The sequence below is a fragment of the Coturnix japonica genome, chromosome 1 (assembly GCF_001577835.2).
Source record: "Coturnix japonica isolate 7356 chromosome 1, Coturnix japonica 2.1, whole genome shotgun sequence".
NCBI classification, from domain to species: domain Eukaryota; kingdom Metazoa; phylum Chordata; class Aves; order Galliformes; family Phasianidae; genus Coturnix; species Coturnix japonica.
In genome coordinates, this window is record NC_029516.1 from 25043725 (window position 1) to 25061974 (window position 18250).

Consider the following 18250-nt stretch of genomic DNA (forward strand, 5'->3'; position numbering starts at 1 on the left):
TGATGAAGTATTACTCTCTACGTAACCTGGCATATAAAATTTGCAGGACACATAGAATTGAATAAAATTATATGAAGCCCAAATTTCCCAGAGTACACCATCTTTTGATATTTTCCAGCAATTATTTCTGCACCTCACAATTGCATCTCTGTTAGTGAATCCTCCATATATTTTTTATTCTTCACTGGCTGCAGATTGCTCAGGCTTCACACAAAAAGATCCAATCTTAAAGTACTTTTAGATGAAGTTCTTTTCAGCATGAGAAGTATAGAGTGACTGACTCATTTCAGATGTGGCCCCGTAGAGAAAACACGACATATCTACTTACCTGAAAGTGCTCTATAAAAAAGAAACCCTGGGAGCTGAGGTTAAATCAACAAGTTGTTGTTTTGTTTTTTTTTTTAATTAAAAAAGAAAAGAAAATTGGAGTGATTTGATAGTAGTCAAGAAGTCTTTCTTTATAATGCATTCTGTTTTTCACCTAAGAGGAGTATTTTTGTATTTTTAACCCAGCTTTGCATCAGTGATTTTTATTTTTATTTTCTTTTTTCTTTTTGTTTTTTCTTTTTTCTTTTTTTTCCTTTTTTCTTTTTTTTTTTTTTTTTTTTTCTTTTTTTTTTTTTTTTTTTTTTTTCGTGACAGTGAATTGCTATGGTTAGAACAGAGGCAGTATACAATAATGCTTTTGTGATAACTGAGATGAGGTGATTTCTACTCCTGAGCTTAGCAGCTTCCTGAGCAAAGCATTTTGAAGCCACAAAACTAGATACAACAAATGTGCTATTTAGACAGGTTCTGCTACTTTTTATCTAACTACACCAAGGGATTTCAGCTGTACTATTCTTACAAGCAGTCACTCCTAGATCTGTCAGGTAGTAGAATAGTATTTAACAAATTGCATTTTGGAACCGATTCTACTCAAGGTCACCAAGATTTCTAACACTGTAACCTATCCTATTTGCAACAATCTACCTTCAGATATTCCTATTCTCCTTTAGTGGTGCAGTGTATAAGGACAGACTTCTGACTTAATTTTCTGAGGGGAAAGAAAAACAAACACAAAACAAAAATTAAAAACAAACAAACAAAAACCAACAACAACAACAAAAAAACAACCAACAAACAAAACTCTTTCCAAAAAACACTCCAGTTATTCATGAATTAAGGAAAAAAGCTGTATTGACTACTTCATACTGGTCCCAGGCTAGTGAAATCCAAAAGGAGCTTTGCTGTTGTGCTCTCTAAATAAAGTATCAAATTATTTAGGACTTTAATTTAATGTGAAATGATGTTTTCCATTTATTTTGAGTATGTCTTTTGAAGAGATGGATCTAATGGAGAACATTACGTGATTTTAAAAGCAATAAGGAACCTCAGATTCTTTTAATCTAATCGTAAGCCCTGAACAGAGGCACTCAAATTAATAGGACAGTTGCCTAGCCTCTGTCTACAGTCAATGGAGGGAAATGGGAAAGACTTGTACTGCTTACTGCAAGTCTGCATCATTCTATCGAGGTCCTCTCATTCCCACTACTTGTCTGTAGAGCTTGGCATGTTTTTCAGTTTAGGCTATTGAATTAGGTGGGAGAATACAAGCTTGCTGATTTTCTCACAGGATTTCAAGAACATACAGAGAGAGGATCTAGTAAGATAATTCAATTGGTCTTCATTTTATGTGAATTCTGATCACTAGATATTTTCTTCAACTCAGGTTTCTAACTGTGATTTCCTATGTTTAATGTGTGTTTTAAACTTCTCTAAATATCTTCATATTTTTATCAGAGATCACTGTTCAATCACATCGCTGATTTAGACATCAGAGAACTTTAATGCAAAGTATTTAAATGACAAGTTATGTCAATCTACTTCTTATGTCTTCTTGACACAGTGTTAGTTTGAGGCTGTCAAAAACCCTGGAGTATTTGCTTTATTAGACCTACAGCATGCAAATTTTTGGGTCAGAAAGATGTGCATGTAGATGTGCCTTTACTCTGCAGAAAGCAAGGTCATAGCAAGTATTCCAGATAGACAGAAATTGCTTGAAGTTCTCTGATTATTTCCAAGGCAACTTTTCTATGTAAAACCAAATATGTTTTTAGGAAAAAAAAAATACAGAAGCATAAGCTCAGTAATAAAATTTGTCTTAGAATCCCTGTCTTTATCCACCCAAGGATCTCATAATAGTGTGTACATATATGATTTCTTTTGTAGGTATTTTTCCATCTGCTTCAGTAGACATTAGATCATACCAATAGGGTTAAAACCAGTGTCCACTGAAACAAATTAAATTATATATGAAATTATATCCCTTAAATCCAATAAGCTCTGTGTCAGACTTATTGTAAATTTTACAGTAGTCTGCACTATATTCTAATAGCTGTCTGAGTTTAATGCCTGTGAGGCAATTGGCTTCTCACTGCTCATATCTTATCTTATGAAAATGGACAGGAGATTCAGAAATTTCAGAGGGAATGATTGTTCCTCCTTGTTTGCATAGGACTTTGTTCTGGTTGACAAACAAGATCACCAAATAAGTCCCTCAGGTTAGGCTATCAACACTTGTTAGTGCTGGAAGGAATCTTAAGCAGCAATCACATTTCTGTAGTAGAACTCAAAATATTTGAGGATTTTTTTGTTTGTTTGTTTATTTATATATATATATATTGTCTTGCAAGTATTCCACTAAATACTTTTGTCCTATTTGTTTCCCTTGTGATTAGCAGTACCTTTCCCTAGCACTTCAGTAGGTACCATAAGAGACAGTGTCTGTATACCAGTGACATTCATAAATCCCATGTATTTGCTTCAAGCTTTCATGTTTTCCAGAAAAGTCATGACAAGTTGTGATATTACTGTGTATTATGCTTATTAGAAATAATAGCCCTCATCAAAAGCAAAAAGCAGCACAATACTAGACTGTCATTTACTTTTGTCAGAGCAATAATACTGTTAAGCTTTGCTGCTCACATCACTCTATACAATAGCAGTTGAAACCAGCAAGGTTCCAAAGAAGTTTGACACATTCATTTTTCACAATCTTCCATATATCCATTTTTGGTGTTCTTTTTGTTGTTGTTGTTGTTTGTTTGCTTCCTTTTTTTTATGTCCCATTTTACTAAGAAAATGAAATCAGGTTCACTGGTTTACAGGAACAGTCCTCTCATATTTACTGCAACTAGCTTTCAAATACACTACTAATCAGTTTGAAGAAGAGTTCCAGACTGCAGTCAATGTTAAAATTACATCTCAAACTAAGGCCTTAAGAAATTAACAGTTGAGGATGACTTTTCTAAACAAAATGAATCATTATTTCGAAAATATAGACCAATATATTACTGGCTCTGGGTAGCTCTGTTTCCTCTAGGAAACACCAATGGCAAAAATACCCTTTAGTATTATAATTACTATCAGAAAGTTATTAAAAAAACTGCCACATCTTCATTTTCATATTTATGTCACTGACCTTGGGTTTTTAACAAGGATACTTCCCTCCTTCTTTCCTCCTTTCCTTTCTTCTTCCCTTGTTTTTTAATATATGCAGGTCTTATTTCATACTACACTTTGAAGGCTGAGGAGTTTGCAGAACTGTTATTGCAGTCTTCATCGTACTCTTAAAATAGCAAAGCAAAACAAAAAGTCACACCCAAGCTTTCCCTATGGGTGAGATGTCACGAAGAACTTATTGACTCCTGACTGATGCAATTTGACACACTGCAAATTCAAAAAGGATTTTACACAGAAATGCCACAGCTCATCATGTTAGTGTCTTTGTCAAATACAGAGAAATTAAGGCTTCATGAGCATATCTGTTGCCTTTTCTCTTTCAGTTTATGGATTTATGGCTGTTATGTTGTAACAGTTGCGCTTTCTCATATTGGAGAAGCTGAGGGAAACAAATTCAGTAATTCACAGTTTTCTAGTGTAGAGGTGGATGATGTCAATGTGCTATGATGCAGAAAGAAAAAGTAAGTAGAAAGTATACTTCTTATGGCAGAAATTTAAGCTTTAGTTTTTCAAGACAATAATAAAAATGCAACTTTTTAGTAATCAACTGGACCCATGTATCATGCATAAAATAATCTGACAGGCTGTCATGTGAACACTGTTTCTGATATGGCTTTAGGATCCAGTCACAACTTATAAGCTATCATTTTAAATTACTTGCTAATAGTAATATTGATCATATTTCAGAATTTTGATATTTTAAAACCATTTCAAAAAACTCATTAAATAGAGATTAATTTTGGCATGTTACTCAATAAAAGGTCTTAAGTGACAATAATCAAATAGACTCAACCTTGTTTGTGTCACAGCAGTAAATTCAGTAGATGTGCTTTGGGATATCAAGGATTCTTAGCATCACATCCACAGTAGTAAACTAATGGAATATTTTCTGTGTGTTCTGTACTATTACGAATGATAATATGTAATGTACTGAAGAGTGGTAGGTCATAATTGAATTTATTTCAGTTGTCATTGGCTAGGAGTGATGCTGGTTGTTAAGAGATAGTCTCCATTTCTGCACACATTTATTTATTTCTATGTAAACTACAACAGATGCATAGAGATCAATAGCACTATTACATAGAGCAAATTCTCAGCTACAAAACTGTTATTCAACATAGTCACCACCAGTAGCTGTGCATTTTCACCAGCAATGAACAAGAGCCTGCATGCTGCACTTGTAAAAATCTGCATGGCCATCTGGAATGTGGCTTGTCTTTCATGTTGCTGTCACCACTGCTGAAATGCACCACTCACTGTGCTCACATCCACTGTTTGGTCTCCATAAACGTTAAGCAAGCGTTAATGAGTGACAGTGGATGCCATTTTTTTTCTTCATGGGAGAGTTCAATGACACATGTTTTCTTCATATACATTTCAGTGTCAGATGCCATTTTGTCAGACTGCCCCTCTGCTGCCATCTGTCACATGGCAGCAAAATGGAATAGTGGTGTGAAGATTCAACTTCTATTTCCATACCACCATCATCTGCCTCTGAAATTGTGGGCCAATGTAATAGAATAGAAGGAATTGATTTAGAGAAGGCTTTGCATTAGCATTGACTGAGAATGTTTTTCAGTTGTCAGTATTGTTCACTAAATCTATATCTTTACTGAAGTCTGGAGAGGAAGTCAGATTCCAGGGTGTGAGCTGAACAAGCAACTCAACATCTATTCAAATTTTTTGTCCTCTCTACATCTTATTTTATCTCTTGAGATTCTGGCCTTTCATTTGTTTGCTTTAGATAAAAAACATACTTCTCTAGATGTGTACGTTATTATCAATAGATACTAACTTCCATCTTCTTACTTACTACATCATGTATCAGTATCATGATTTTGATTCATTATGTGTATTTGATTCGCGGTTAAAGTCACATCCTTGTGTCTGCAAACATACAATGTGGCAGCTTTCAATTTGAGACTGATTCACTCTTCAAATGGGTAAATTGTGCATACTACCAGATGGTGAGACTTCTGAGGACAAGTCAGCTTTAGCTTTTCTCCTGTCGGTGTGTGACTCTAGAAGACATGGGGTGTCATGGGTACATAGATAACATGAGGAAATTTACAGTAATGCATGGAGGCATGTCTTCCCATGGTTTTGGTTCTTGTTTATTCATTTGTTTTGCTTTTATCTTCAAGAAAAACAAAAAAGAAAATATTCGGATTCATTGAATAAAAAAATGCTCAACATTTCATTTTGAAAACAAGAATGCATAACCCTTACCATGCTCAAAATAAGCTGTGCAGTAGTGAAAGAACAAAGATTCTTGAGATATGTTGCCAGATCTCCACTGCAAAGCAATTGCAAATGCCTTAATTTCATAGCCGGTACACATACCTGATAGTAAAGCAAGATAGAAGATGAACGATTCATTATGACCTCAGAATCATACTCCATTTAAAATATGGATCACTTTATTTTTCACTTACTCAAACGTTTAAATCTTGTAGCAGAAAAAATCAACTCATTAAATATACAGAACTATATTTTTCCAAAGCAGACTGATGATAAAATTATGGTGTCTGCACATGTCACTACTGCTGTCTCCTCAGCTAATGTCAGAGACAGTTTTGGATCTCTAGGCATTATAGTGATGGTGATGGATATGCAGTCTGTGACCTAAAATTTGATTGCTGTCCCCCAAAACACTGAGGTACAGAATAAATGTAGTTTTTGCAGTGTATCTTGAATAATATTGTGTAACAAAGGTAAGTGCTTAAAAAGAATTTTAATTTTGTCAGTTTTCTTTCTGGAAGTGGAAGGGCTCTACCCTGACTGAATTAATTTTGATGGTGTTAAGTTTTAAAATTTAGATCTTTCAGCTTCTATGATGTGTGCTAATCATTTTGCCATAATGGTGACCTATCCAACCTGTTTGCTTCTACTTAGCTCAAATAACCTATTTACTGCACATACGCTGAAAAAAATCATGCAATTTAAAGAGTTAATAAATCTGGATCATCAGCTCTCTGGAAATTATATTCATTTTATTATTTTATTTTACTTAATTTTAATAATGTACTCAAGTGTTTTACTTGAATATTTAAAGTTCAGCACATGCTTTGCTGAACTATGGTTTGATTACGACTATGTAAGAATATTTTATTAAATATTCAGGAAACTGAATTCATTAGTCTTCCACTACTTTCTCTCTCATGCTGTAAAGCTTAAGGAAAATTCTTATTATCTCCTTGAGATAAATATAGCTCTTGATAGTGAAGTAGTGGATTAAGGCTGGCTATTGTCTTTATCTAACCAGGAAGGTAACTTTTCATTTTCACTTTGAAAGAATGAAGTTTGTGCCTTAGTTATTTGGTTAATAGTATCCTGTCATGTTACTAAAGTGTGTTTTGAAGAAAGCTGGAGAGCAAGGGGAAAAAAATATATATATATGTATATGGTGTATATGTTCCAGGAATAATTCCAAAGATCTTGAATAGAGTGACTGTGTCTGTCTACTAAGTACTTTTTGTATGTTCTTGTGAACCTCAGTCATTTATGTGCTTTTTCAAAGTGTAGCACAGGCTTTCAGGAATCCTTTGACACTGTACAAGAGGAGATACAGTGACTAGAAGAGGTTTCCTAGGACATCCCAAGGGAAGAATGTACCTCTTTAGGCCAGTGAACTGGATCTCTAATGTAATGGCCAGGGAGCTCATACATGGTCTCCTTCTCTCCCTCCTAATTTTTTATGAAATCCCCACTGTAATGGGGATCTGCATCTCCTTGACTGCTGGTCTCTATTTCTCCACTGGGTGTGGGCAGCCAGATATTGTGGGTGGCAGCCCTGCCCATGGCAGGGAGGGTGAAACTAGACGATCCAATCCAACACAAGCCATTCTATGATTCCATTATTCTGTTGCATCAGTCAGCTCTGCCAGGCCACCTGGTGCATGTCAGGCCTGGTGATATGATCCATCATAGTGAATTCTCTAAAATTTCCTTCACCATAAGCACATATGAAGTCTGTTACCTCATTTAGGAATTTTTCTGTAGAGAATTAAACAATCATCTAATGTGAGATTCAGCTTTGTAGATTTAGGCTTGCAAAGGAGAACTGCAACAGCATCTAAATTAGGATATGAATGTTAATATACTTCTGATTTATTTTTGTGAAGCTTTTTTTCTTAACTGAACCTATTATGCCATTATCTTAAGCTGATCAGGAGTGAACGAGAAAAAAAAAAAAAAAAAAAAGTTAATATGTAGCAGATTAGTTACGTGGGATTTGAAAATGGTATTCATAATTAATAGAGTCAATTATTTAATCACAATTTCTCTTACAAAGTGAAAGGATAGCTATGTGATCATGATTATGCCAAGAAGCAATATATTTTGACAAATATAACAGTATAAGACATAGTTTTTTCAAAAATGTACAAGTTGGTTTTAGCACATTTAATCTCTTCTCTGTAAGTTCAAAGAAAATGAAGAATAAATCAGATAAAGATAAGGGAGAAAGTATTTAAGTGTTCTTAAGTTCACAGCTATTATCAAAGCTATAAGAGGGAGAAAAATTTCTGTGTATATTTAAGTATTTATGTGTGTGGTTTTTCTTCCAGTAAATTAGCTCAGGGGATTGTGTATATACAATTATCTTGATGAAACTTACTGTTTTAGATGAGCTTTAGCCATCCTCACACAGACCTCTATTAAAAAGTCTTTTATAATTTTAATAACATATCATGCAGCTATTTAATGACATTTTGATATCCTAGCTGCTCATTGTATATTTACTCCCCACTGCTTTTCATAACTCATATTGCCAACAGCATGTTTTCTGTAAGTCAAACTGTTTCTGTATGCCATTTTGGAAGAAAATAGTACTCACAGTAGAATCTTTCTTGAAATATCTAAGCGAAATAGTCTATTGAACATTGATCTTTTTAAGATAAGAGAAAATCAGCAGTATTTCAACAACCTCATTAGAATTGGAGAAATGTACCACAAATAACAGAGAACCTTTGAGTAGACAGACAGATCTATTTGCTGGACATGGAAGCTATTGTTACTGAAAACTTTGGAACATTTATTCCAACTTTATAAAAGTCTTGCCTTGCCAAGTAATAGTTTTAGTATTGTAACATGTTGTACCTTTTATTAAAATTAGAGCTGTTTTCTCATGTATTCTGATATGCCAGGTTTTCTTGCTTCCACTGGACTTTTCTTTGTCTTCTTTCCTTACCTCAGCCTTTGATCATTACTGTAATGTGTTCTCCCCTGGTGGGCAAGTCTCTACCAAGTAAAATTTAAGATAATGAGGGTGACCAGCAGTGATCCCTTATGGAGTCACCCATGCTGGAGCTACCCTTAAGTACTGCCAGGGTGGCATTGGGATGGGATGTCTTCCATGACATCCATTAGTGTCAGCACCTCTGAAGTTCATAAATAATTTGCTCTGATTTCTGACCTGTGAGAGTGGGTGCTTTCCTGAGCAACTCTGGTGGAGTTTGGTCTGTCATCTCAGCTTTTTTTGTGTAGCTTTTCAAGGCCAGCCACTCACAATTAGCTTTGTGAAAGACAGGTTTTGCTGGACACTTCCACCAGTGCATGCTGTTAACAGAGTGGAAGTACCCCCATCTTGCAGCAGAGCTGAGAAGTAGTAGTAGTCATCATCATCACAAGAAGTCGCATGGCCAGAGCAATGCCATGGAGTGCACATAGTTCTGCATACATGGGGTGATGAAGCAGACATCATGGTCTCACCTGCATGAGCATCAGCCCAGAGGGCTGAACAGGGTCAGCAGAGGAGCAGTGTAGTGAGACAGCAAATGCAATTGTGAGTTCAGGGAACTGTTCTGTGACTCCTGCCCTTGTACTCCTGTACTGCCGTGTTTGCATTAATGACATTCAACCAATTAAAAATGGAAAACAACTTAATTTGGAATGTACAGCATTTCTGCATCATGTCCTAAGAATTCAGTCAAGAAATATGTTGTCATAATCAATATCAGTGTAGTAAGGTGAAAAATGTCTCTTGTACTTACATTCTTCTGACACTGTTGGCACAAACACAATGTGGTGCTGAATAGGAATTCAAATTTTAAAGCTTTTATGTATTTATGAGTAATTAATATCTGGGATATAGCTAATGCTTGCTGTCTGAAGCTAATAAATATAATAATTGTTTATTGCAACTCAATTTATTAATTCTTTTCAGTACTGAATTGCAAATCCATTACTGTTTTTTAATGTAGGGCTCTGCCATGAATGCTATTAGCATGTGTTGGTCTTTTGTTGAGTTGCATTGCTTAGTGGCAATCCTATATAGCTTATGAATTTTGTGCTTCATCCAGTGAAATGTTAAAAAGCTTTTAACTGTTAAATGTTATTCATGTATGTACAGCATGCGAAGAATGCCGTACTGTGAACTTAACAAATTCTTTCACTGTTTTTGTAACTAGAATTCTAAAATAAATAATAGATTGGTTTGTAAGCCATTTGTAGGTCTATTTAGCATAAAGGTTCTTTTCATAAGGAAGAAAGAATAATTTTGAAGAATGCTATACTTTCTGAAGATAAAAGACTAGAAGCACACTATGTTAACATATTTTTAAAGTACTTCTTTAGAAAACACTGAATGAAACAAATGGGAAGGAACAAAGAACTTAATTAGCCATAGTATCCCTTTCAATAATACAACCTTGACAATTCCAAGGAAATACACTGAGATAAAACTGAGATAGAAGCTCATACAATATTTGTCCCAAATCTGCTACTACATTTAATTTAGTCAATGACTTTGACAACTGATGTCTTCACAAACGGAATAAAAAATACATTACTTGATACTGATTTCTTTTAATCTTCAACGCTGTTATGAATGTTAGTCATAGTTCAAGGTTAACCAGTCTGTATTTGCACAGTAACCATGGAAAAATCTAATATATGAAAAATATTTAATTGTCGGTGATCATTTCTTTCTTTTACTTTACCTTTATCATATCTTAGGCTTAAGGGAGGGATGCAGACAGGATAGAACGAAAGACAGAGCAACCCAGTGTATTCAGTATATAGTATGTCACATTTTTAAGAAATAACCTGAGCTTACAGTGCAGTGACCATGCTCACCTTTTCTGGTCTGAATAGCTTAAATACCAAATTAAGCATTTGATTGGAGAATTCAGCTTGTTATTCAAATTTCAGACAAATATTCTGTGCTAATATGCAGATGTTATTCATTCTGGGAATCAGTCATTGCATTTGAAACATATTCCTGTCTTGTATGCCTTATTTTGTGATGGTTTCTGTATTTGTACGTGTAGTACATGTGCATCACTTCCAGTTGACACTTTTGAGTGTCACAATTTTTACTGTTTAAAACATTTTCAAAATTAAATTATCATCGCAGTGGGGTTTATATATTTCCAGGCACTTTTATAATATATTATCTAGCTAAATGAACACTTCTGAATTTGATAACCTTGATAGGGACCTTTACTGATTATACAGTAGTTCTGCGAAAGAAGATGCATATGGAATGCTTTATCTATGGCTGGAGCTGCTGCTTCAGCTATCAAACTAATGGAAGCGTAATGGAACACTTACTAGCAAAATTAATGGGCTGCATTCTTTTCTTTGTCACTAGATCTGTATGGCTCCATTAAGTCTGATTTGTTCAGGGATGAGAGGAAAGAATGATGAAGATGCTAGTATTTTGCTGTGTAGCTGAAAGGAATCTATCACTTCATGTTTTTAAATTCATGAGCTACTTAGCATCTTGTTTTGCTAACCTTCAGCAAGCTGATGTAAGTTAAAGAAAATCTGTTTGAGTATGGTTTTATTTACAAAATAATTTATTTATTCTCATTGTTCTGTGATTCTTTCTTTCATAAAAGGAGGTCAAGGATATTTGTTTCCTCTGCCATTGTTCATTATCACTAGTACTTCTACTAGAGGAAGTGGTTTCTCTGGGATTTTACTATAATCCACTGAAATTTATTTTTATTGAGCCTTATTTCCTGCTACTGCACTTGATAGTAGTTGTTTCAAAGTTCAGCCATGTACAGAAAATGAAGTGTAATAGCAATCATGTTTACTTTCTATTAAAGTATGGATTTTCTAAAGAGACTAATTTACTGGGCGAATTCTCTGTGAGACCATTTTACACCTACAATCTAATATCAAAACCTGATGTAGCAACCTTAAGGACAAGCAATCTAATTTGACACAGATAGATATACCATGTTATCTATTTTTGTTAGTATTATAGCTGAAATATTGCATAGTTGCCTAGGTATTTCTGTGCTGAGGTTTTCTTTGAGACTTTTTGGACATTTTTCTTTTCTTCTCATTAAATGTGTCTCTTTGGAGATAATTTTCAACCTCCACACCGATTTGGCATTTCTAGTCTTCCAGAATTTCTGTATACTTAGTTATACTACAGCTAGTTGGATAATAGGGTATAGGCAACAGGGATAAGATTTACTGGATATGGAAAAATTTGTTAATTCTGTTAGCATGCTCAAATAATGTCTATCATCGTATATTTGTAAATCACACTGATCATATCCACATTAGGGGGTCTTTTATTTTTACTGTGTACCTGTGTACCTTTCAGAACCTCTGGTGGGGAATAGTAAATACTCCAAATGCAGTTGGAATAGAACTCAAATAGTGACTTCAAAACCAGAGGCTGATGTATGCCTCAAAAATTGTGATTTTGTAGCAGTTAATAAAATCTATCCAGTATACAGATTATAATCTGCAGTGGTTATAATTTAGTTCTGTTTCTATCCATTGCTGTTCTCTTCTGTGGAATTTAAAGGATGCACAATTTAAACATTTAATTATTAATGGGAGCAGGAGACAAAATAGGAATCAGTATTAAAATGTTTCTAGTCTTAAGCAGTATGAAACAAGATCAGTTTAAGAAAACACTTTCAAATAGTATTTCCTTCTTCAGAAGTATATTTGTATTCAAGCATTTATTCAAGTACACTTTCAGTAAGGATTGTTATGTTGATTCAGTGTTAAAGATTGCTGCTGTGCTCTATAATCTTTCTGTTGTCTTTGCATATTTATCTGTGTCAGATAAAGCTATTCCAAAATTTCTTTTTCATTATTTTATGCTTTTCTGAGCACTTGGTCCTCCCCAAAAAGACAAGAAAAGAATGTTTTAGCAAGTTTTATGGACATCCGAAATTCTTCACCAAGATAATTATGATTCTGATGGTTTCTTATATCTCATTCTCTTCATACAAGTTCTGACATGGTTTTTTTGTTTTCTTTTTGCATTGATTAGCAACTCCTTTTTATCTGTATTTATTATACATTCTAAGTTTTATTTGTGCTAGTACATTCCTTGTTATTTTGAACTCTTTTTTGTTCATTTTGGTAGCCTTACATTCTTTTTGTCCAGCTCCTCGGTCAGGTACTTAAGTGACCATTGCTGAATTGCTTTTAAGACTGCATTCTGCAGTGTCATTCTGTACCCACCTCTTACCATACCATGCCTGTACTCCTGAAATCCACATTATCATGGTAACATCATAAAAATTTAATTCTCCTTAAAATAGTAACTTTTTGCTATATACAAAAACCTGTAACTATGCCAAAAGTTTATGCAGATAGAAGGAAATATAATCAATATAAACAAAATTATAACAAAGTGGGCAATAGCTACCTCATCATTAGGAAAAAAGAAATGCAGCTAAACAAGCTAGATCAGAACTTCAGGCAGGCAGGGAAGATTCAAAAAAAGCCTGGGAAGTTCAAAAATTATTACATAGCTGGTAGGAGATTGGTAGCATGTTTCTAGCAATGGAAATACAGGCTTACAGAGTTACAGTAACAGCAAAACAAGCATTCTTGTATTGCTTTATATCTCTTTGTCTTACTATTACTTCTGGTTAGCAAATTCACTGCTTAGGAAGCCTAGGCTAAAAATGGTTGTAAAAGCCTTTTCTTTTGTTTCTGCACTGCTCTTCAGGCTACGTTCTGTGCTGCTGTACTTCATTGTTTCAGTATTGGTACAGAATTTGGAATCTTGTCTGTTTTAGCTTGATCCTAATCATCAGGGGTTCAAGGAGAAGAAAAAAGAAAACAGAAATCTGTGAAGAATCCTCCTAACTTAGAGTGATTTTGCAAGTAAATTGAGGAGTGACTACAATACCCATTTTTGCTTTCTAACACTAGTTATATTATCCTCTAACTAAGGTTAATGGGAGGGATATTTCTTTCTTAGTTTCAATTCCAATGATAGTAAGCAGTAGCTGAATTGAGTAGCTTAGGTTGATTTTACATATCCTGAGAAAGAAATACCCTTCCTTGTTAGGGTTGCATTCTTACCTGGAATCTTTCTTTTCTTGACATGTGGACTGAGGACTTGGATTCCTACAAAGAATTTGATGTGCACCTCTGCATGCTTCTTCTCCACAGAATTCTGACACTGTATCAATGCTACTTTTCCTATTATGATAGGAGATTAGGAAAGGAATCAAGCTAAGAGGCAGTGAAGATTTCAAATAGCAGGGAAGAAAGCACAGTCTGTAAATCAATGAGCATTTTAAAAAGACATATTTTGAAATCAGGAAAGGTAATATAAAGGTAATATAATAATCTTTACCAACAGAGGTGCATTTATCCACCAGTTAGAGCACAATGAGGAAGAAAGATGTAAATCCCACTGCTGATAGTACTATCAAGGCTAGGCTTATCTTTTCCTAATGCAGTGCCAAAATTAATCAGCTTCACATAACTAACATAATAACAAGCAGACTTCAAGGAAATTCAGCTTTTGTCACAGTAACAGTGCCAAAATGATATTATTCTTTTAAAACGTGTTTTGAAGATATAACTTCTATATTAAAAACAACAAAAAAGTTTATCAGTTGGTCAGTTACATATTTAAATACTAAAAATATAATATTAATGCCAAGACTGCTCAAATTAGGGAGAATAATGTGGATTCAGTTCAGAATAACATCTGTGTTGTTGCAACAGCAAGATTAAAAGTTAGACCTTAATACAGAATAAGATTCCACTATTTAGATTGCTGATACCTCTTGGTCCTCAGAGTTGTTGCATGGAAAGAGTTAATTTTTCTTACAGTTAAAATGGTATTTCAAGGGGGTAAACTTATTTTTCTAAGAGAGTAAATAATGTCTGTAAGGAAACTGGCAAATCTCTCCTTTTATAGATTATTTCAGTATTTCACCATTGTGACAGAAAGTGTAGCCTCTCTGTTCAACCTCAGTCCACTTCTAACCTTGATGGGGGTATATCCATTAACAGGGGCAGGTTATTCTCTGCAAACAATTGTGTTCTTCCTCAGTGAAATTCATGGCTTCTGTAGTAACTACAGAATAATAGGCAATGGACAAAACTTATTAAGGTTCTCTGCAGAACTCAGACAGACAGCAAGGTGCTTTAAAAGTGAGCTTTTAAGTTATTTTAAAAGAAGCCCCATAGTATCAGTGTCATTTGTTATTTAGTAAAGACTTCCATAACTCTACAGTATCCATTTTTCCTTTTTAGCACTAGTCATGTTGTCCTCTAAATCAGGTTTATGGGAAGGATATTTCTTTATTAGTTTCAAGTCAGATGATGGTCAGTAGAAGTATTCCTCTGGGCAAAATTATTCCCTGTCTGAGCTTCAAACAAGTTTTGATTCATTTATTATATTCCTCAATCTGTGTTCAGACCTCCTACTGACATCAGTAACAAGCAGTGCACTGAGGAAAACACAGAGCTTTGAAAATGAGATGTTATTTGTGTTAGAGAAGAGTATTTTAACATTAATCTCTGTACTAATGCTGTCACTTTTTTATATGCAGTAGTGATGTTTGCAGTAGTTTTATATTTTGGCACCAGCCTGTAATGTGTGTGCCATCATGCTGTATATTCAGAGAACTAATCCCCATGGTAATTTTACATTTGCAGACCACTTTACGGAATAATTAAGATAAAGGATATTGTGAATTATACAAATACCAAACAACCTACACAGAAGTATGTCAAAACAGAAAATAAATAAATAAATAAAACAGCCAAATCCTATCAAAAAGGAGTTGTCACTTATCAGCCTGGATATATATTGTATTTTGCTTAAGTGCAGGAAAAAGAGGCAATGGATCAGGTAAATAAATGATCCATGTAAGGGATTAAACAAGTGAAATAACAATACTAGACTGCAGTTTCAGTGATCTACTTTAGATATTGTGGACTATTAGGTAGCCAAATTATATTCAAGTAATTCAACACTTGCTTCATCAAACTACAGAATATGGAATTAGATATAGACCACTTCAGCTTCACTGATTTAATTATGTAGTAGAGAGAGAATGGTGAATATATATTAATCCTATGAAATGAAATCAAGAAAATTAGCTGAAGATATTCCTAGGGGGCTATTTGGTGGCCATTTGCATAAAATTCTGAACTACTTGCTTACTGAAATCATTTTATTTTTTGAGATGAGAAACATAATGGGATTGAAGTGGTAAGTTTACATAAAAATTTAAGCAGGAATATACAGGTTCAAACCAGAAGTTCTTTTAAATTCTTAAGTGAAATCTGAAGGGGCAGTGTCAAGTGAATGGGACCAGACTGTTTACAGTAGTGCCCAGTGATAGAATGAGAGCCAGCAGGTACAAACTGAAACACAGGTGATGCCATGTGAGCATGAGGAAAAAAAATTATTAACCGTGAGGGTGATGGAATACTGGCACAGGTTGCTCGGAGGTTGCGGAGCCTCCTTCCTGAAGATATTCAAGAGCTTCCTGGACACAGTTCTGGCTGATGTGCCTTAGGGAAGCATGTTTGAGGGGTGAGGTTGGTCCAGATTATCTCCAGAGGTCCCTTCTAATCTCAACCATTCTATGATTCTGTGATTTGTAAATCAAAACAATTGAAACAATAGATTAATAGGTAATAAGATATAAAGTATTTACAAAATATATAAATGAAGTGTAGGTAGTCCTAGAAGTTTAAAAAAACAAAAAAACAAAAAACAAAAAACAAAAACAAACAAACAAACAAAAACCAACAAAACAAAACAACAACAACAAAAAAAAACCTTTTATTTTTAAATGCATTTCCAATTATTCTGAAAGAAGTGCATTTTCATCCTAGGGAAATATTTATACTTCGGAGTAGTTTCCATTTTTGGTTGGAGACAAAATGGGATTTGGAAAGTCATTGATAAAGTACAGAATACTTGAGAAAAGCCAGCATCACAGTATGGTTAGTGTAGATCAAACCTGAGACACAGCTTCTGTTTAAATTATTCAGAATAGATGGTTTAACCTTTTTCTGCCACACCCAGCAGAAGTAATCACCACTAGCTTTCAGAGGATTATAAAATGCCTCATCAGTTCTGACCAGTTGCTACTTCTTGAACCTGAAAAAACACTCCTAGTTCATGTTTGCTATGAATCACACAATTCAGTTACTCTGTGTTCCTGAAATGTTTTATCAAAGCAAATAAATAAATAAATAAATAAATAAATAAATAAAAGGAAAAAGTTATTTATGCATGTTTTGTGTTCTCTGATTGTTCTAACAAGTCAACATATGCTTTATGCCTCACAGACTTCATTTATTTTTCAGTTTTTACTGATAATATGCATTACATTTTGGGTACAGGTTTCTCTTGGACTTCTACATGCTCGTGCTACTCATATCCTCTGGCCTCCAAAACGCTGGCAGAAGTTACAACCAATGTTACCTCCAGAGCGCAAACCCCTCCAGAGAGAGCAAGAGTGACCTAAACATTTAGATAGAAGATCAAGGAGTGAAGTTATGCCAGCATGAGATGCCATGGTTTTATCATCAACTGTAAAAGCTTTGCCAAGGGTGCTTTCGTACCAATGTACCATATCAGCAAATAAATGCAATATCTTCATTTTAAAATGTCACCTTCAGTGAACTGTTTATTTCTTTGCTTTTTAATCTCAAACAGTTGGGCACTGTGCATATTTGGATTGAAATAGTTACACATTTGTTATAGATTTGAGTGTTCAATCTACAATGTTTGTGTTACTATGTCAGTACCTGTGTGTCTTTTGATAAGTAAATATTAAATACTTCAATAAAATATTTTAATCTTTTACATTCAGCTTGTTTCTTTAGTACCTGAACAGATTCTTCATTATTATTGTTGACTGCGTATGAAAAAAACCAACACATTTACACATAATATATTTGAGCTTCTCCTATAATTTCTAATACTGAGTAATCAGTATTTCCATAGCTGAAAAGTTAATCATAAATGCTATAACATTTTTTCAAAAAGCTAATAAGATTTTTTTTTCTTGTGTTTATTACTAAACTGATTTAATCTTGCTTATTTTTGCTGTCTCTTTTGGGACAGCTTGCATAAACATTCCTTGTATATCTTCCTGAAGGAGATATTTACACAAAATACGTACCAATCATATTGCAGTACATGAATGTAATACTTCATTCATTTCTCAAGTATAGTAAATCATTGTTAGTACTGAATGCCACATTTAGTTAAAAATATGTCATTATTATGAGTACTATACAATTAGTAATATAAAAACATTAACGTAAATAACTTCTTTGAATGTGCAGTAAAACTTCTACACATATAAGTGTTGAGAACATGAAAAAAGGATACTTTCAATTGCAGATTAATGAGCCAGATGAATTTTGTATTTATTTTTTTACTCCAGACTGGAGATTACTTACAAAATTTAAGATGACGCAAAACTTCTTTATACATTTTGGCTAAAATCATGCAATTTTTGGAAATTCAGACAAGATAATAATAAAC

At 34.1% G+C, this 18250-nt stretch overlaps 1 protein-coding gene across 3 annotated transcripts in view; it reads left to right on the top strand.

Annotated features, from left to right (window-relative positions):
• IMMP2L (inner mitochondrial membrane peptidase subunit 2) overlaps positions 1 to 17561 on the top strand; it is a 429096-nt gene extending 411535 nt beyond the window's left edge. For 2 of the 3 annotated variants that reach the window (XM_015854164.2, XM_015854156.2), the window contains exon 6: positions 17098 to 17561. In XM_015854164.2, coding sequence (XP_015709650.1) covers positions 17098 to 17217 — 120 coding nt within the window. In that variant the 3' untranslated portion in view covers positions 17218 to 17561. The remainder of the gene's footprint in view (positions 1 to 17097) is intronic. The other variant, XM_032443055.1, reaches the window with a different exon arrangement.
• The last annotated feature ends 689 nt before the right edge of the window (positions 17562 to 18250 follow it).